The 21,367-nt window shown below is 39.8% G+C and overlaps 1 protein-coding gene across 2 annotated transcripts in view; it reads left to right on the forward strand.

Annotated features, from left to right (window-relative positions):
- The first annotated feature begins 343 nt into the window (after positions 1-343).
- The window catches only part of samd10b (sterile alpha motif domain containing 10b), a 71,841-nt gene continuing 50,817 nt past the window's right edge, over positions 344-21,367 (forward strand). The window contains exons 1-2 of one of the 2 annotated variants that reach the window (XM_008413907.3): positions 344-540; positions 664-726. In XM_008413907.3, coding sequence (XP_008412129.1) covers positions 714-726 — 13 coding nt within the window. In that variant the 5' untranslated portion in view covers positions 344-540; positions 664-713. Of the gene's footprint in view, positions 727-21,367 lie in introns of both variants that reach the window. The other variant, XM_008413906.3, reaches the window with a different exon arrangement.

A 21,367-nucleotide genomic window follows, 5' to 3' on the forward strand; every position in this document is an offset into this window, starting at 1 on the left:
TCTCAGTGGAAGTTTGTAATTGAATAAATGTATATAATTATAATTCAGGCAGGATCTCTTACTAAAATGAAACATTTGATTATTAAAACTAAGAATTACACCTGCAAAAAAAAAAACAAAAAAAAAACAAGCTTAATGAATCTGTAGTTTACATTAATTGCTAGTTTTTAATAAACTTCTTTTCGTAGAGTAAAATTTTACAACAATAATTGTCGTTTTTTTTTTCTCCTTTCTCTCTTCGGTAGATTTTCAGTAGACAACTGATCCAGTGAAACAAACCGATGACAGGTGCCACTTTAAAGCAATTAGTGGTTTCATTCAAATGTGTGTTTGTCTCCAGCGCGAGGGACAGACGGGTTGCTGTGTCTCCTGTGTACCAATGAACAGCTGCCGTCGGGGCGTGATGACCTTTTTAGTCTCCCGGCGGTCAGGTATGGAGAGGGGGCGGAGACACAGGAGGAGCAGCCTTGTGTCGGACTGGTCCCGACGTCCCGGACAATAAATGGCCGTGAGCCGACCGAGAGCGGCGGTGTGAGGCGAGTGAGTTTCCTTTATTCTCAGCACGGCCGCATCAAGAGCTTCCTCCATGCTCACATAGCGGGGCCAAGAGGCGCGCTTCTTCATCCTCTCTGTCAGTAACCTACATTTTTATCTCTCTGGGAGGATGAGGGAGTCCTGTTGACACCACGGAGAGATACACGCTGAGACCGACTATGGCTGTGGACGGTAAGAGCGCTCAGTTTGCGGAGCTTCTCAGCCGGACAGTTTTCTGACAGACTTTTGTTCGCATCTGAATTGTGAGTTGTGACGGTAAAAAGCCTCACATCAGAAGATCCGCACAAATAGAGCTGCCTATTTATTCAGTCATTTACAGCATGCCGATAATTAAAGTTGTTGACATGGTTCTTGCTGTTAGATTAGGGGAAAATAAGAAGAAAACTTTACGTAATGTCTTTTATCTTTGCTGTGTTAAACATTTCTAAACTGTAAAAAGTGGAGCATAGAAAGGATTTTGTGATATTTATTTAAGAGTTGTAATTAAACAGCATTTTGCTGGCAAAAACAGTTTTCTTCCATTGTGTATTTATGTAGCGAGTTCTGGATCCAGGAATAGTGCATTTTGGGTCTAATATTTAATTTAACTAGAAGCATTTTTATCCCTCATCTTTTTTTTTTTTTTGCTTATTTTTTCACTGTTGCAAAATGATTAAATTATATTTGCCGCTTAATAACAATGCTTTTTTCATGTGTTTTGTTCTATAATTATTACATTTAACAAATTAATTGAAAAATAATGTGTTTTTAGTTTTTCTTTATTAGCCCTAGATAGAAATAGAATTGTCCTGTATTGTCCTACAATGGTTTCATCTTAAATACAGAATATTTTCATTTCGAATTCTTAAAAAGCAAGGGAAGAGATCATTTAATCATACTCACTAGTTACTAAATCTTGCATATCAAACACAGAATCCTTGCAACTATGATGAATAAGTGATGAGGTTATATATTTTGCAGCCTCAGCTTGAAATTTATGCTTCTCTGTAAGTCCAGGGGTTGTCTTCTCCCACCTCCTTTTAGCTTAAAGGGGCAAAGATGCACAATTTGGCATTATTGTGCTTTAAATTTACTTCAACACCTCTTCTCTGTTTGTTTTCTACACTCCTCCATCTGTCCTTTGCATGGCTGGTTGATTTTTATTGCAGGCTAGGAGACTTAAGTGAAGTCTAATCAAAGCTTATTTTTTTCTCCTCAAGGACAATAATGTGTGTTGGAACATCTCTGTTGTGCCGCATGTGTTTTCTATCTGTCTATTTAGGAAAACCAGTCAAATATACACCAATGCAATGCACACCTTAGTATACCTTTATGATTTTCAGCTTCTCCTTTTCATATCAAAACCGTTCTGACCCCATTTAATAATTTTTTGAAAAGTGTCAAATATCGGGTCATCTTCCATATGGAGTACATTGCTCTACAATAAGAAAATCAATGTTGCTCCCTTTATCTGTCAGTGGTTTTAACGTCATGGCCGCATGGTGTCTTTGCCTGAAGTTACACATTGAACTATCTATAATTGAACCGAAGTTTGCTTAAGCAGCATTGATTTATGCAGTGCCCTGGGCACTGATGTCACAAAGTGCCACTGTTCCACTTAAACTTTAATGCACGTTGGTGCAAAGAATAAAAGAGAGTGGAAACTATATTTCTTTTACTGTTTAAAGCAGGGAAGGACACCCTGAGAGACACTGGATGCTAACATATGGCCTATGAGTTCAGACATGTCAGCCTTGCTCAGTGAAACATTTAAGTTCAGATTGTTCTCAATTTGCTTTTATTTGCAGTGTCATTGTTTGGCAGGCTGTCACCTGCTGACCAGTAGGTACTACAAATTACAAAGCCTGGTTTTTGTAGTCTTTTTTTTTTTTTCTTTTACATATACACAAACGCTTACATGGCTGCTTTAATTACATAGACATCTTCAATGTTGTGTAAATGTATTTTACTGACAGAATGATTTTTCTTTCTCGCTGCCATTGATACATGCTGCATAATTATGCTCTCATCCATGTTTGGGAATTTGAAGCAGATGCAGTTCTTCAGATATTTGCCTAAACTTACCAGTAGGTCTGAAAGTATTATTCAATTGGTTTGTCTATAATCACCTTGACTGATCCTACTTGCTGCTCGGGATTTTGAAAAAGTTGGGTCTTTTTGTGATGCATGATTGCTTCATATGTAAGCACTACTAAATTGTACTTACAACAACGTTCTTTGGTGTGGACACTGTGACTGATGGGATGAGATTTAATAGGATTTAAACTTATCAATTCATCTGGCAAGGAAAGGGCAAGACTCGTAGTAGACGATAGGAGTGCTGCTTTATTGTATAGTTTTCATTGTACCATTACAAAATGTGAGAGCTAAGGTAAGGATTTATACTCTCCAGCACATATGCACAGATACTGATGTCAGTGATTAAAGCTCTGCTAATTTCTAACATAGGTTAAAGACCGCTTAAATTTTGAACTGTTCTTTTTAAAGACATTTATGAAACCGTGTTTGACGGCTCCATCTCACTTTGTGTGATGCTGCATTCCTAATAAAAGACAGCAGACAAAAGAGGGTAGAATATGCGCTACATAGCTATACGTTCCTTCATGTTAACAAATCTGAGCAGGTTAATTTTTTCTGGAATGTTGGCTTACTTATCTCCGAAACTCTGGAAGTATAGTCAAATCAGAGATAAGCAGCCAATACAAACACATCAATCTTTGTCTGCTTCCTCTCCTATACAGACTTCACCACGGCAAAGACCAAAAGCACATTGTCTAGCACAAGAAATTTATTTTTAGAGAGAAAATAACCAAAAGCCTATTGCTTTTATGCTCAAAGAGACAAGGCTGACCAGGCTCAGCTAGATATCTAAAGATTTGTGGCGATGCGGAGGATGTCAGGATGGCTATCATGCATCCGCGTGCTGCCAGAAAAATGTAGATACACTTGGACACACACATAGCCGAGCTCATCAGCAACCTGACAGCCTACGGGGAGACGACTACACAGCTGGAACACAATCAAAACCCAGGCCATTTGTTTATTTCGGCCTCATCTCTCTCACTGGGCATGGCCAACATTCAATGGACACTTCATTGAGAACTGTATTATTGAAATGCACAAGGCATGCTTTCTCTGAAACACTGATTTGTATCTTCAAAAAGTGGGTATGTGTTGATGAAAGATCATCAGGAGTGTCACATAAACAGTCACTCCTGTGATCAGGTGACACTATTGTTCAGCTGTGAAACACTTCCCGGCTTGCAGGAGAAGCCTGCTGCACTAACAAAGTAATTCAGACCAAGTGTGCGTCTGAACATGTGCATTTTTTATTCTGTGGATATGTTTATGTTAGATGAAGCAAAAGAGGTTTCTAGTGTCACAGTTAAGGAGACGCATGGGGGGAGGAGCAGTAAGCACATGAACACACCCTTGTTGTCTTTTCCCTGGTGTGCATTGCATCGCCTGCTGATGGCTGCGGTCCATTTGATGCATTTGGTGGTGGAGCCAAATGGTTTTTAGGTGTTTGGAGTTAACTGATTTGTTAATAGTCTTAACCTCCTCTGTTCCAGATCTGCTGTGAGGTTATACAGGGATTTTCCATGTGGACATGCATGTAAGGCATGCAAGAGCCTAACCTCATTCCCCACCATCCATTATCATCCTTCACAGCAGGGGGTGGAGGGATGTCAGTTTAATGCATAGAGAGTCCTACTAAATGTGTACGCACCCACACAGAAACACACCCACTCACAAGCACTCCTATCATCCATCATCAACACCCTGATCCTCTGCTGGCCTGTAGTTGCTCCTGACCTGATCCTGTGGATTTTAGACCCACAGAGAGCAGAATAAATATGAAGTGGACAGAGAAGGAGAGAGAGAGCAGACAGAGATGGATGTGTTTCAAAATGCGCTCACAAACCTGGACCTTAAGTGTGTATAAACTTGTCATTCAGCTTGAGGGCACAGTCGTTGGCTTTTGCTATTATTTCTTGCAGGTATGTTTGGATATGCATTTAATGAAAGGGCATCTTAAATGCAGAAGAACCAAAACACTTCGGAATAGGTTTTCTAGACTGTGACTATTGTTTGCAGTAAAATGTCCTTTGTATTTCCATGCTCTTATAGAAGCCATTACTAGAGTTGATCTCTGCAAGCGTCATGTTTGTAGTACTTCACTTTGTAAAGACTCCAGCGAGTCATTATGCACAAATGAAGAAAACTTACAACAGTAATGAACCTTCCCAGGAGTGACTGTGGAGCCGTGTAGGCCTCATTGCCTATGTGAAAATGAGAATCTATGATTCAACAACAAGAAAGAAATTAGGCAAAAATGACACCCGTGGTAGATCTCAAACATGGAAACCTCGGCTGGCTAAAAACAATGCAAAGCCCATCTCACATTTGCCAAATACGGTAGCATATTGGTGAGCTGTAAGAGTTATTGAACAATATTCTGTGGACTGAAGAGCAATAATGAAACTCTGTGTCCTGTCACATTAAGCATGAAACTATAATGTTTTAGAAAAAGAACATCAAACATGGTGGTAGTGTGATGGTCCGGGGCTGCTTGGTAATTGATGGGGTCATGACTTCTGCTCCCTACCAGGACATCCTAGAGAAAAATGAATCAGTCCCTGGCCTTAATCTTAAGCACACCTGTTGTCTGCAGCAGGACATTGTCGGTATTGGCATAACCAGCTATTGAGCTTAGGGGTCATATACTTTTTCACATAAGGCCAGGTTGGTTTAAATAGCTTTTTTTCACCTGTAATAAATAATATTCTCATTTTAAAATTACCATTTTAATTTAAAAAGGTATATTGTTAAACAGGACTTTTTGTGCGGGCCACGAAAAGGTAAAGTGTTGTCAGCTTCACCTGAAAAATGTGTGTGCGTTTGTCCTCTCAACCACAAATCGGCTATCTTTTTACCACTCCTGGGTTATGGAGATGTTTTATATATGAATACTTTGACCAAACCTCTTCAATCCTTGAATACCGTCAATGATTGTGCCTTAAGGTTTGCAACAGGCAGGCATAAAACTCACTGTCTTGCACATCACAGTGAGTTGTATGCAGAAGCTGAATAGCATCCATTAACTGTGCGAAGATACAATTACCTGACGATACTCGTTTATAAAACTGTACTGGACTTTGCTCCACCTTACTTTAAATCTCTTTTATAATGATCAATTACTGCCCATTCTTTACACTCCAACAAAATTTCTCTTCCACGTCTTTGAACAGAGAAAAGGGAAGCAAGCATTCAGCTTGCATGGAAGCATGGAATTTAGCATGGAATCAACTCTAGTCTGAATTAAAAATGTCAAATCTTATTTCATTGAAATTATTTTGATCGCTTCTCAAAAACGAGCAACATCATTCTATTAGCCAATGGCATTGCTGTTTAAAATTTATTTCAAATTTGCGCATATGGTTAAGTTTGGTTTACTTTTGCAAGTTTGCTATGTGTTGAAGATTTCTGCCTACGTCCCTCTTGCAAATAAAATCTGGATCTCCATTGGATTTTACCTGGTTAAATAAATAAAAAAAGAGAGAAAAATCTAGTTTTTATTTTGCCTTTTCTGCAGTGAGTATTGAATTAAAAAAAGTATACATTTGCCAAAATTGCGATCAGCTTTCAGCATACAAGATTTATACTCTGCAGTCTGCATAACACTATATGCTCTGGTCTTTGACGATGCCATCTGCCCACCAGTAATTTACATAAATAAAAATAAATACAAAGTTCTTCTGTCAATTGCATCCATAACGTCTCGTGCTCTTTGCCTAATGACATACTTTTAGAATCAGATTTATTTTTATGTCAGTTGAGAATTTACTGGACATGTGCAAACTCATTTTTGCTCATGTTAATTAGCACCAGCAAATAAATTTACCTGCATGTACTTGAAAGTCATACTTACAAATAGCTTAAACTTGTTAAGCAAGCTTGAGAAAATGCCTTTTTCACGGTAATGTAATCTGAATGTCCAGCCTCAGTGATAACTTGCTATAGACAGAGATCCAACACGGCTTAAACCCTGACTGAGCATTTAAGACTTTAATGGATATAGAAATGTTCTCTGCTCAAAAGAGTGAAATAGTGGTCAAAAAGGACAAGATCACTGCAGGATAAATCAAGAGTGGATTAGCATAAGCAGATTGAGGTGCGTTTTGGATTATGCCCCAAAGCGTCACACCTCAGACGTCTCCTTTGGTTAGTCGTCTGCCCTCACTGTTGCTACATTTTGCCATCACTTAAATGCTTACCCAGAGGACAAGGCGCTACCTGTCTGATCCTGTGTCCTCGTCTTGGGTCTGACATTTCTACCTCCCTCTCGTCACTTCCTTTTTTTTCTGAATTGGAGTGCGCAAAGGCCCATATCCAATTTCTTTCCTTTAATTAGCCATCTACTCAGCAATGGAGCGATTGAGGAGGGAACTAGAAGGGGTGGAATGAGGGGGGGAAAAAAATGAAAGGCATAATTTTGCTGAAGGATTGCACCGATTTAGATACAATTTCAATCATTTGTTGAGTTGAAATATGTCAACTCAATTATTCTTTTCCCTGTATTATTTTACTGTTCGAGTAAAGTGACACATGTCCTATTAAATGAAAGGAGAACTTACTGAATTTAAAGTTTTTACATTGTATCTGTTGTTGCCTTCTATCGTCACCATCTGTCCAGACAAAACGAGACACACTAAATGAGAAGAGGGCTTGTTGGGCTATAAACACGTTTTTGTCCTTTGAGTTATCCTTGGCCAGATGTCTTTCAGCTCACAGTTTCAAGGAGAAAAACAACCTTCTCATACGGTTTGCTGTCCTTTCCATTAGAGTGTGCTAAACAAACGGCCTAATTAAGTGTGGCCTTGTGTGAGAGCGCAAGCTTGGAGCTTTTCACTCTTTGTTAATAGGTTAGGCATCTCCTCCTACTGAGTTGCTGGGGGTCAGTACACCCTTCTGTGGAGATTGTCCATCTAACCAAATTGCTGATGGCTCCAGTTACACCCTAACAAGCCATACATCCTCTCGCATTTAGGAGCAGAAGTCATGCTCATCCACTCGAAAAGCAATTAAGTTCCTAAAAGCAATCTCGTTGCGTGATCTCTGGCAGGTCTCATCGGCATGTGAGATTATGTGAGTTTATGTGGAGGAAACCAAGTGTGTGTGTGCTTCTTCGATGTTAGTTCAAATATGTTTTAGACTTATTCCACCCAATGGTCGTACCTCCTCCAAAAATAGAAATCAATTTTCTGTCTTCCCCTCTTATCACACATTTAGTGCTTTCCTTCCCTTCGCTGCTCTCGCTCTTCCTGCCTATATTTTCATACTTTTTAATCATTTTTACCTCTGCGCGGCGCACCTTCTGTTGCATTCATCTATCTTATGTCCCTTGTTCATGTTTTGCTGCATTGCTCTCTCTCCTGCTCCTTCTGTGTATGTATTCATGCAAAGTTTCCATATAAAGCTCTGGCAAAGTCCAAGGCCTCCCCTGGCTTTCACATTTATGCTAGAATGAGCCCTCGATTTACCATGTCAATGGGCAGCCAAGAGTCAGCGTGTCACCTTGACAGCTGGGGTGTTGAGCAAGAGTTGCTCAAATGTAGCTCAATGCTCTTGTATGTTTGCTCATGTTTACTGGATTTAATGTAGGAGTGCATAATCTGGAGGTCATGAATGTCTCAAATATGTTTTTCTTTTCTTTTTAGGTATGTATACTGCTCAAAAAAATAAAGGGAACACTTAAACAACACAATATAACTCCAAGTAAATCAAACTTCTGTGAAATCAAACTGTCCACTTAGGAAGCAACACTGATTGACCCGACGAAAGTCCCCGTTGTCAATCAGTGTTGCTTCCCAAGTGGACAGTTTGATTTCACAGAAGTTTGATTTACTTGGAGTTATATTGTGTTGTTTAAGTGTTCCCTTTATTTTTTTGAGCAGTGTATATTTTTGTGAAGTAAAACAATATGTAATTAAATTAAACATATGTAATGGTAAAAAAATAGACTGTCTTGCACTGGTCAAACTAAAACCAACTTCTGACTCAAAGTACTATTGTCTCTAGCTTTTATTGTCCATTTTGAAAAACAAAATTTGTTATAAACCAACAAAGACGAGCAGCTCTTTAAGCAGCCCTTTGACATTCATAGATCACCAATAATGATGCTAATGTCTCGCACTCTTGTAAGGTTTTAAGGTAAATCCAGCAGTGTAGAACCAAAACATGCATGGAAAAGAACTCACCACTTCTGATGAAACTGCCCTTAGCTGTGGTCCAGTTATCTATTCTATCGTAGCACACTTCACCACGATTTGTGCAATGTGTGATAATAAGAGAGTATGTCCCGTTGTGTTTTTGCCTTGCATCCAACAGATCATCATCATCACTTAGGGGTCGGCTGTTACAGTTGCTTGGCGGCTAAGAAGCATAAAGGTTGTGTTGAACCGTTTGACTGGGAAAAGAGCTCTTTGATTTTTTTTTAACAATTTTTTTGTAGTGTATTTAGGGCTGACGGTTGCACAATTTAGCACAACCTAGATTTTCTTAAAAATAATCAGGACGTCCATTGTGACTGACATCGAAGACTATTGTACCCTAAGCTGCTAGCATTTCAAAAACTTAAACATAAACGTTTGATAACTAATTCTAAACAAAGTGAAAATGTAATATTAATTTAAAGCTCATTTTTAGTGTAAAAACTCTAAGGTTTACTGTACATATTCTCTCTCTTAAGCTCCACTTTTTAGATTAATGTTTTCCAATGTTTACATATACGTAATTGTAGCCTTGTCAGCATTAATTTAACTCATGACTAAAAGTTAATTTTACTCATAGTTGTAAGACAATCTTTGCTTCTAAGTTAAATAGCTTCAAATCTACTGCAGTGTGGAAAAACACATTAATTATACAAGATGCGGAGCTTCCTTGTCATATTAAATGTAAAATGCACCATTCAACCTACAACCGACTGTATTGTTGTTCTACGATATTTTATTCTGCCTGTCTGATGCCGTCCTTTAAATATCACTGGAGATTCTTTAAATAGATATATGCTTCAGTTTTCCAATTTTTTCCATGCTTACTGAACATGTGACATTTTCATTTCACAAACTTTTATTTCTTCCCTCACATGCTAACTCATCTCAAGGGAACTAATGTCGTTTTTAAAGAACCATACTGTAGCATTAAAAGTCACAATGGGAAATGCATGCTGCAAAAATGCGCCCGTCAGAGTATAGTGGCATTTTGTAGTAGCTGAAAATAACAAGCAAGTTTCAGCACGTAATGTAATCTGATTTTCCACAGATATAAACTGACCTTAATGCCAGAGTCCAGAAGATGTCCTGAAGGCTGTAAAAAGAAGACATGCTCTTTTTAGCCAGTTTGTTTATGTGTCTTCTCCTGATATCCTGCAAATTCGTAAAGTAACTTGGAGTGTGACATCCGGTTACCAATCTGGTACCAAATAGGTCTTCACATCTAGTTATAGAGGACGCAACTAAAAGAAATTTTTGAGATATGCATACAAGGAGTTGTGCCTAATTATGACTTTGAAGAAAAAAGATAAATGCTTTTTGAATTAGTTTATAAATAAAAGTTGGAAATGTATGGTTTGCATTTGTTCTCAGCCAACTTGAGTCACTACTTTAATTCAACTTTTTTAGTATGTTTAACCCAATTTGGATCTAGACTTTGCTCTTCGCTCAACTTGCTCTTTCTATATGCCCTTACAACCTAACCCAAACTTTTCTATGCATGAATTTTGCAAGATTCATGTGCCACTAACATGAGACACGTGTATTTATATAATCTCTCTCCTTTCTTTCTATTGGCTCTGACTGAGTGGTGTGTTTATGATAGGACCATGAGATCCATTTTTTTTTACAGATTATCTGTCAAGACATGGTGACAGTTTTGATTATGTATGTTTGATATGTAACTGTCACCATGTCAAGACATGGTGACAGTTTTGATATGTAAAAAATATAAGTATTCTTTTATAAAAGTTACACAATGACGGTGCAAATCGTATCAACAGCCAGTATCTAGCTTTTATGTATTTGTAAAACCTCATCTAGATTTATAGCATAAATATACTTTGAAATGATCATCTTTGATCTCTTGTTTTTGATTTCCAAAGAGCACCTTAAAAATTCACACTTGTTGATTTTCGACTGCAGATTTTGGAACCACCACTATAGATTGTAGGACTGAAAGATACTAATGTGTTTGCTTCGTGAAAACACTGACAGAATTAAGAGGGTTTTACAGAATGTGACTCGTGCCCTTAAACATCAGATTGTTAGAATACTTTGAGAAACAATATTTTCCTTCAACCTGACGTTGTTTCCTCAAGTCATGATATTAAATATGAAAAGTTTACTTTGTAGAAAACAAACAAAAAAAAAATTGTGAAAGCTGAAATGACAGATGCTAAAGTGAAACCGAGACCGAGTTATTGTCTCGAGAGGCAGCCGAGGTTACCGGACTGTCAGTCAGAGTTAGTGGGGGCGGGCTCTAAGCTGTCATCCCAGCGTTTCGGTCTCGCCCTACATAACAGGTCACTGGAGCACTGCAGGCTTTGGGTCTTGGCAGGAGCAATCACACATACTTTTACAGACGCTGTTAAACTGTACGTGCTTTTTGCACTCGTGCTTCCACACATTTACATTTTGCTTTTGATGGGATGAGTCACCAACTTTTGCAAAGAAGCATTTTCGGGACGGGACCGAAAATGAAGACGCTGATTTTAAGTTTGCGAAATGTTTTGTGCCTTCACAAAACGGAAAAGATTTTCAGAATCTACAAGTAGAAATAAAGCTGCTCTTCTTGAACCTTTGAAGCCTATGTGGATTTAGCTTAGAGACACTGTGATGACCCTGTGGTGAACTCGGCAGAAAGTGAAATAATTAAGGGGTAGATGGTGAAACTCTTTCCTAGATGGTCCATAATCATCCAGTATGTTGCTATGTAAGGTTATAATAACATAGTCATGGAATTATGTATCTGTCTGTCAAACAGAAATAAAAAAAAAGTGTTAAAAAGGCTTGTTCACCCATGTGCTATTAATAGCCCATTTGTTAAAATGACGTATCTGTGGGATAATTAGGGTATGTTTTTGTGTGCGTCAGTGTGTGTGTTTGATTGTGTGTGACGCTTGGTGATAATAAGGGGATGATTCAGTGGAGTGGAAGATAATGGGAACTAGAACTGGTTTGACACCGGAACATTGGGACAGAATAAATGAAACCGCTGTGACACACACACACTTATTAGAGCCGGCAGTATCATTAAAGTACAAGTATACATACACTCACATAGTCCTACAAATAGGCTGATTAACTGGTGGCTACATGAGAGAGGCCCACAGCAGCCGTCTCCAATTCGCCCAGCTGTAAGGAATATATCTTGGATTGTTTTCATGTCAACAGAGGGGAAGTTGGAGGACTGGTGCAGATTGGGATTGGAAAAATTGATATTGACAGAGACCTACTGTATGAATCTGGCTGAAGGCATTACGTTGTATTGTTTGAAATTCACCTAATTTAAAATGATATGCAAATGTTTGCAGGATGCAGAAGCATGACCGCCATGAATAGAGAAAGCAGATGACTTCCGACCGTCCAGTCATGTTTGCAGATGGAGAAAAAATTGTATTCTGCTATTGTTCTTGCTTTCTTTCCACGGAACGTTTCAAATAGACCATGCATTATTTCACACCCTTACTTTCATAATCCATGTTTTAAAGTAGGTTTCTCCAAAATTCTTACCACCTGCTGTAAAGAAATGCACTTATGTAATTCTGATGAGTTATTTTTATTTGATTAAGAGACTGTTACATTTCATAAGATTAAACTGAGCCAGACAGGGATAAGAACCACAATGAATAAAAACATGTTTGTCTTCAAAAAGTAATGAATAAATGAAATTATGCCTGAATATTGTTATGATTACTTTGCTTGATAATTCATCAAAGGGATTGAAAACAAAGAGAAATGAACTTATAAACACGGGTTAAGTTCATGTCTGTAAAATGTTTTTTTTTATGGGTACAAAAAGGTAGTGCATGGGTAAAGGCTAGGGGAACAAATTTGCCGTATGGGAATTTGACCCTGAGCTGATGTAAGGTGCCACTCTGAAATAGTGTTTACCACATGGAGATGTGGGTTCAATACTGTGTGGACTGCTTTGTTATGAAAGGTGAAATTAATCACATTTTGTGCTTATTGCTTTACTAAAAAGATGTGAGGCATATCTGCAGCTTGGTATGAATTCTCATTTATTTGATCTGTCAATCATGTTGCACTGTGATTTAGAGGGTTATTGAACTGGGTTGCATACATTTTTTCTGCCGTTTGCAGACAGTGTAGTATTGGCCAGAAACTTGTGATGCTTAACCCTAAATATTATCTGGGTGTTTGGCATTTGAACATTTAGCATAGAAAGAGAATCCCAGTCCATTTAAGAACAAAGAGCTAAAATGACTTAAGCTCTTGGTGGAGTAATGAGTTTGTAGCCGCTGGCTGTTACGAGCAGTCCTGCTTCGAATTCTCTCAAGATCAGTGTACACAGGTGAGCAAGCCACACTACACAGCAGACTGACAACTGCTGCTGCCAAGCTCCTCCATGAAGCACCCAGGATACATAATGCTGTCACTGTGATAACGAACCACCACAATCTCACTGTGTGAGACTGGGAGCGCTCTTATGCTTGATCATGCATATGGGAGAGATGACTGCATTTCTGATGCTCCACAGAAAACCTCTTCAAGACCTTGCAGAGATCATCTCCATTCTGACTGTTTTTTTTTTTATGTATGGAGACAAAATTTTAGCACCATCTTCAACTCTTGCTTAACTTCCTGCAAACCAAATTTTGTTGAACAAAATAACCAGACAACTTTGTCCTCTGTCTAATCCTTGTGTAAAAATGGCTGAGAAGGTGGAGAGAGCCCAAACAGGAATGTCATTTGAAATTTAAATGTGATCGGAAGTTCATGATGTTTGTTCAGAGGACTAACTCACAAAGTGCCGCCTATTTACAAAAAGCTACTCCTTGGAGTTGCAGTCTCCAGCTGAGCTTCCGCCTCACAGTTCAGTACCTCTCCCACTCAGTTCCTCTAGACTAGCAGCAGCAATTAGAAAAATCCTGGTGGAACTGCAAGTTTGCTGAGTGTATCTTACAAACTACTTTACAGTCAAACGCTCATATGAACTGTCATAAACAGCATAACGGAGGAGCTTCGTTGTGATGATGTTCAGAAGGCAGCGTGTCGGAAAGAGCAGGAACTTCATAAAGAGCTGGAGGCCAATTTCAAGGTGTCAAATTGTGAAGTCAACTTTTTTTTTAAGTTATATTTTTGATATATACAGCATTTTTATAACAAGTGACGGTAACAACATGGCTACCAGATTGTGCTATGAAATGGCACAATGTGTCTGGAAGGTACATAACACTGCTCCTTTAAGATTATATTTTGACAGTACATTAGACCAAAATTGCTTAATTAATGAATATATTTTTAAATGTACATTGGAAATCACAGTTGCCAACATATCTTAGTTGACTAATTTACAAACCTTTTCATTCTGTGCTTATTTGGATTTTACACAGCATCTCATCATTTAGGAAATAATAGACTTTTTTTGATGGCTGGCCAAATTTTGTTAGTTCCATGTTGAATCCAAACTGGTATTCACTGCCTACCCATGACAGTCGTCTCAGTTTCCTCCTGGATGTGAAACAAAGTGCAAATGGAAATATGGATATTTCAAAACTGTTGGATTGTGTGTCTGCTGGTTAAAGATAAGCTAAGAAAATCACGGAGATGTGTGTGTGAATGTTTGTATGTGATTATAGGATTAAGAGGTAAGGAAACAGAAAGTTTCCCTCCGATCACTTGGCCTGGACAAGAAGCTCCAGCTGGGACTTCTTTGCGCCCGTGCCTGTACTTGTCTAAATGTGTGAATAATGGCAACAAAAAGCTTTGATTCTTTTCCCCATTTCATCCTTAACTGCCCACTTTGTTCCAGCTGCTGTCTACTTTGTTACCTGATGGTGCAGCCTCAGGGAACCCTGTGAGGGATCAACATCTAGTGTGGGTGTGTGTTTGTTTGTGTGGAGAAGCTGTAATTGGCATGTCCGTCTGACTGAAAGGACGGGACTTGGTGGCGGTGCAGGAGTGGCGGTGATAACACGGCAATTAAGCTCAGAGAGACAGACCCCAAATCACTGCAGTCGGGTGCTTGGAGACTCACAGCGATAGGTTGGACTGCTGGGAGTGAATACAGAGAAACAAAAAAGGGAAGTCCAGAACGGATTGCACTGGACAAATTGCACGCAGAAGACACCTGGTGCAGACTGGATTCTGGCTTTTATGGGTGAATCTGCTACTAAAAATATTTTAAACGGTGTATATCACATGCCCTCGATTTTTGTGAGAATCGCAGATGGCGAGTAAATGTACTGAAGATTTTACACCACTTAGTATTCATATTGCATTGCCTGTAGGGTGTTTACAATGCCGTCAAAATAAGAGCTTTCATGGCGACTTGTGCAGGAATGTCGGTGAAAACCAGTATTAAAAAACTGCAATTAAAGGAAGATCGAAGAGTTTTGAAATACATTTAATCGGTAGACTTCAAGTGTACCTCATGAAAGTGCTAGAAGTGCCTTGGCTGCCTAACATTTCATACATGGATATAGAGAACTACTTCAGAAAACCACAAAACCAGTTTACGTCTAATTGGAAAGTAAATGTGTTGGTAACCTACGCATAGGAAAACACAGCTGTTACTGTAGAAATCTTTGGAGCTGATGATCTCCAAAAATAATAATAAGCCCATGTTTATTATTATCTAAGCCTGAGCTAATAATAAGCAGTTTACCTTTCTAAACAAACATCCAGTTTGCATCTATTAAATGCTCTGGCGTTCTTTGATGTAGCAGATGCAACAGTAAACCTTCAAGAAACTTGACGGTAAGGCTAGAACACTCTAAAAGGCAACACCTATTCTTACTTAAATTAGGTTTGTATGTTTTACTCAAGTCTCACTAAATTGTTTATTCAACTCAAGTAATGTGATCAATGTACATATTTGGCCTGAGAAAAGTACAAGACTACGTTATTTTGAGTAAACTGGATTTGACTGTTTGTCACTGGAGTGAATGCTTCAGCTCAGCGGTGCACAGTAAAGTGCGGGAAGCTTCCATTGGAAGAAACAGAGCTTCTTTAAAGGTGAGTTATTCGTCTTCAGTATATTTTCATGTGCCATGTATGCCTCTACTACTCGCATATATGGTTACAGGTTAATTTTTCTTTGAAAAGATGACGCATAAAAGTCTTTGCAGGCTAATATGCTAATGTTAGCATCGGCTCATGGGTCCAACATTAGCTAAAACTGCCACGCCTTTTACTTGAGAACCTTTAATGTTTTTGTCCATTGTTGTGGAAAAAAACTTACCAAGCACTGTTCAGGTAAAATCACTCAATCAGGTTTATTTATGAATTATGCACAATACAGAGAGATTGTAGGACAATAAATCATGAAGCAATTCTGGATGGAAAGCTCTGCCAGGCAGAGACGACACATGAGTCTTTTACACATATTAAAGTTAATTTTAAATTGACTTCTCTTATGTCTAGAAGAATGAATTTCTAAACTCTTAACCTTAGGAGTCAAACAACTAAGAATGATTATAATTAAGCTACCCAATTTCATGTGTTTTCTAGGAAACCCAACACAACAAAAATATTACATTAGTGCAGTGCAGGTATAGATAAGTGTCCGTTCAAAACCCAACAAGAAAGCCCAGATTTTCCATCTGGAAAGTAGGTAAAGCGTAGAAACAGGAACACTGATCGCCTGCTCAGGAGGATTTGTTACCTCCTGTCATAAAAGTATAAATCTTCACTCTCTGCTTTGGTCAGTGGACCAGCAATAGTTCTTTGAGTGGAGAGCCTTTCAGAAACATCCAAACTAGCTGTTGCTCTGGTCATTGTCCTCTTTGGTGTCAAAAGTTGAAGTACTTGATACTTGGTAGAGTGAAGTTTTGCTGCTCACTCTATTGCTCTGTTGTTTCAGATTTAAAGTCGTGATATAGATGGACATTACAGACAGGTCGACCTTCACAGTGGTTGATGTGGATTCATGTTGTTCCTTCCTTCTCGCCCCTCTCCCCCACTTGGTCTCTGCGTTGCTGCAGCCAAATCCTCCCCCGTCTCTTTCCTCTGGCTTCCTGTCAGTCCAACTGGTTCTGGTGTTGGATCTTGGGGTTGTCCAGATCGTCCCTCAGGAAATGTCCATGTTGTCCACAGATGAAACAAGCGTCAACAGTTCAGAGTCGTCTTCTCTAACAGCTCTGAAGCATGTTTAGTTTTTCTTCCTCTACGCTGATACTGGACAGCAGACCAGCGGAGGTTGTTAAAGCTCAGTCTCACACAGTTTTCAGTCCAAATGCCCAACAGCAGACTGACAGTTGTCCCCTGGAGGTGATGGAGGTCTTTTCTGTCTTCTTGATCCTCCAGATCTTCTCCATCATTTTCATCGGCTGGTTTTGTAGGAGGGACATCATCTGGTCCATGGGAGGACAGATGGGAGGAGTTGAGGTCAGAGGTACCGCGCGAGGCTCAGACAGAGAAAGAGAAAAAGCAAATAGAAATCAATTAGGGATCGTTTTGTCATTTTCCTTGTTGTTTTCTATACGTATATATTTATGAATCTTATTTTAACCTTTTACATGATCATATAGTTTTAGTCATTTATTATACATCCAGTATTATGGCTCTTTTTTGTGGAACAATTTGTCAGAGAAACCTGAGGGCTAATTGTTCGTACAGCCCTAGTGTGAGGATCTGTTTTTCTGTGTATTTAGTTTTGAGGTTTTTCTGTGTCTGGATCTGTTTTCCCCTGTGAGCCTCTGTGCTGTCTTGATTGTTCCCAGATATGTCTAGTCTCCCTAATTACCCTCTGTGTATTTAAGCCCACCTGTTGTCCTGGCTCTGCCTCTTAATCCTCTAAGAAGGTTATTTATTTCCAATAAAGGTCTTTAGGATTCCAAAAAGGTTTGGTTCCCTCAATTTAGAAAATTCAAGCAATCACCTGCCTTATTTACCTTCCCTATGACTCGTGTTTAGTCAGAATGTTGGATTTGGGGTGAAACCCTCCATGCATGGTCAGTAGTTTCCGAGTGTCTTAACATTGGTGGTCTTCATCTCCTCCTTTGGCCAGCTGATTATTTCTGCAGGGTCTCTGATTACTGGGAAGGCGTAGCTGTTTATCGCACGGATCTTGTTCTTGTCATTAAGCTGGCTTCTCAGGACTTGCCTTATTCATTGGAGGTATTTGGTTGTGGCTCCTTTCCTTGTGACTTCATTAAGGTTGCCATTTGCTTGTGGTATTCCCAGGTACTTGTAACTGTCCTCAATGTCTGCTATTGTTCCTTCTGGGAGTGAAAACCCTTCTGTGTGGATGACCTTCCCTCTCTTTGTAATCATCCGCCACACTTCTCTAGTCCGAATAACATCCCAATGTCAGTGCTGTAGGTCCTGGTGGTGCAGATCAGTGAGTCGATGTCTCGCTCGCTCTTGGCGTACAGCTTGATGCCATCCATGTAGAGGAGGAGACTTTTGGTGGCTGCATTCTTGAGTTGGTATCCGTGGCCAGTCTGGTTGAAGTTTGGAGCCATCCCGTTCTTCCAAACAGCGATGGTGCTCAGAGGGGCTTTCCTCCCCCATTGCTCCTTCCCACCTGCCTCACCCGGAGAGCCAGGCCGCCGCTGCTGGGACCTCTGTCTGTGGAGCGCTGGCTCCTTCGTCCAAAGAGGCGCAGGCGATTCTTCATTGTGGCTGTGTCCTTGAGCTACAGGCGCCACCTGTAGGTCTGTATGTTTTTCTTTTTTTTGCCACCATTCAGATCACAGCCATGGGGCGGGGGCGTCTGCCTGCGCCTGCTTACCAGCAAGTTTCTGGAGGCCCTATGGTGGCTAGGGTGAGCCACATCTCCATGAAGTCTTTTTTTGCTGTTTTCCGGTGGCTCACCCCATGCAGCACTAGCTGCGTGTCTAGGACCTCCCTTGCTGGCAAGTATAGGAATTGCAAGGAGCCGGCCTTTGCCCACAGGTCCACAGCAGCGCTGCACTCCCACAGAAGGTGCCTAACCGACTCCGGGTCGGGGGCAGATGTCGTGGGAGTGCATGACGGCTCTGACCAGGAGGATCCCATGAGCCACCATCCTGGAGTCTGTTTGGAAGGACGGGATGGCTCGCGTTGATGATTTGGCTGAGGGGATTCATACTTATGCAGAACTGCAGTGGGGGCAGAGAGTTTCCTGGAAAGCATTATGATTCTTTCCAGAGTTTTTGATTTCTGCCCCATTTGATTGACACTTGTGCAAGTGGTTTGCGGTTGCAGGTTTTTTTTTTTTTTTTAATATATATATACTGCAATTTGCACAATTGGTTTGCAGTTGCAGTTTTTTATCCATCCATCCATTTTCTTACACCCTTGTCCCTTAGTGGGATTGGGAAGGGTTGCTGGTGCCTATCTCCAGCTAACATTCTGGGTGAGAGGCGGGTACACCCTGGACAGGTCGCCAGTCTGTCGCAGGGCAGTTTTTTTTATATATATATATACTGCTCAAAAAAATAAAGGGAACACTTCAGTGTTCACTTAAATGTTAAAGTGTTCCCTTTATTTTTTTGAGCAGTGTATATATATATATACTGCAAACCACTTGCACAATTGGTTTGCAGTTGCAGTTTTGTTTATTTTATTTTATTTTTTTATTTATATATAATGTAAGGGAGGAGATAAACACCACGGATGTTAAGACTCTGAAACTACTGACCATGCATGGAGGCCTCCACCCTAAGTCCAGCATTCTGACTAAACACGAGCCACAAGGAAGGTAGGTGATTTCTTGAGTTTTCTAAATTGAGGGAACCAATCCTTTTTGGAATCCTTTACTGTGGCGATTTAAAATAAAACCTATTGGGCGTATGTACAGTAAAAAGAGGAGTGGGCCCATAACTGAACCTTGGGGAACCCAAGCTGAGCAACAAGGTCCCAGAATAATGAAATATTAAAACTGTACAATTCATGTTTAAGGTCAGAAATCACCAACTTCCACCCAATATACAGAAAATGTTTTGACAGAGAGGGCGGTTATAATTTAAGAGGTGAAGTACATTTTAAAAAACAATGTATTAGAACAACCATTCAGAGTTTTAGTTTATCGGTGCGTGGAGTAGATGTATAGAATGGATTGAATGATGAGTTCAAAAAAGTAGAAATATAAACCAGCTTAAAAAACTGATTAAAAAGGAGCTTATTGCAAAATATGTTCTATAAGATGACTGTTTTAAAGTCTGTAAATACTATTGATGATATAAATACTTTTTAAATAATGGGACATCTTTAAATGTCATGTAAAATGGAAACAAGTTGTCTCGTTTTGATGTTTTGACAGTTAATTGATTATAAATTGATAAGTATGAAAGGGGCAGGACATTATAAGATATTACATCTCCTACCTGCTCCTTTTCAAACAGAAAATATAAAATGTGCATGTCACTTGGGCATAATAATTTGTTTTACCTCTTATTTCTGTAGTCTGTTTCATTCTATTTTATTTTATTTTTTGATTGTCTTTTCTGTCTGTTAGAAATAAAAATAAATACATAAATAAATACATAAATAAATAAATAATTAGCTGCCCAAAGGAGGAGATGAACACCACAGATGTTAAGACTCAGAAGCTACTAACCATGCATGGAGGGTCCCACCCTAAATCCAGCACCCTGAGACTAGCCGCAAGGAAAGAGGCAGGGGACTAATGAGTATGAGAGCCACTGTCCAGGATGAAACATCCAAGATCCATAAATATACCAAGGACAAGGTCTCAACAGATGATGTGCTCAATAAATGTCTCAGACAATGGGGAACAGAGGATGAGATGCTGGAGGTACCATCATGGGAGGACAAGCCCCTACATGGGATAAACCACCGACAAATAACTGAAGTGGCTGATATCAGGAAATCCTACCAATGGCTGGAAAAAGCCATTGGTAGGATGGCTCTGTGCTGACTCAAGGACAGCACAGAGGCACTCATCCTGGCGGCACAGGAACAGGCCCTAAACACCAGAGCAATAGAGGCTCAGATCTACCACACCAGACAAGACCCAAGGTGTAGGTTGTGCAAGGAGGCCCCTGAGACAGTCCAGCACATAACAGCAGGGTGCAGGATGCTGGCAGGGAAAGCGTACATGGAACAACATAACCAAGTAGCGGGCATAGTGTACAGAAACATCTGCAGAATATGGACTGGAAGATCAAAGTGGGGAACACCCCCAAAGGTGGTGTAGAATAACTGAGCTAAGATCCTGTGGGACTTCCAGATCCAGACAGACAAAATGGTAATGACGAACCAACCGGACATTGTGGTGGTGGATAAACAGAGGAAAGCCGTTGTGGTGGATGTAGCAATACCAAGTGACTACAACATCAGGAAAAAGGAGCACGAGAAAATTGAGAAATACCAGGGCCTCAGAGAGGAACTGGAAAAGGGCTGTAAGGTGAAGACCACAGTACCATACCATCCCATACCAACTTTATTTATGAAGCACTTCATACACCAATAAATTGATTAAAAGCAGAAGAAAACTGACCAGCAGTAGAAGGGATAAGAACACGATAGAACCGAGCTGCAGCGCGTGCTTTAGCTTTAGCACAGGACAGCGTTATCTCAAATAAAACAGGTATATGGTCTGAAAATAATGAGTCACCAATCAC

Source organism: Poecilia reticulata, chromosome 7 (assembly GCF_904066995.2).
Source record: "Poecilia reticulata chromosome 7, P_reticulata-male-v2, whole genome shotgun sequence".
Classification (NCBI taxonomy): Eukaryota; Metazoa; Chordata; class Actinopteri; order Cyprinodontiformes; family Poeciliidae; genus Poecilia; species Poecilia reticulata.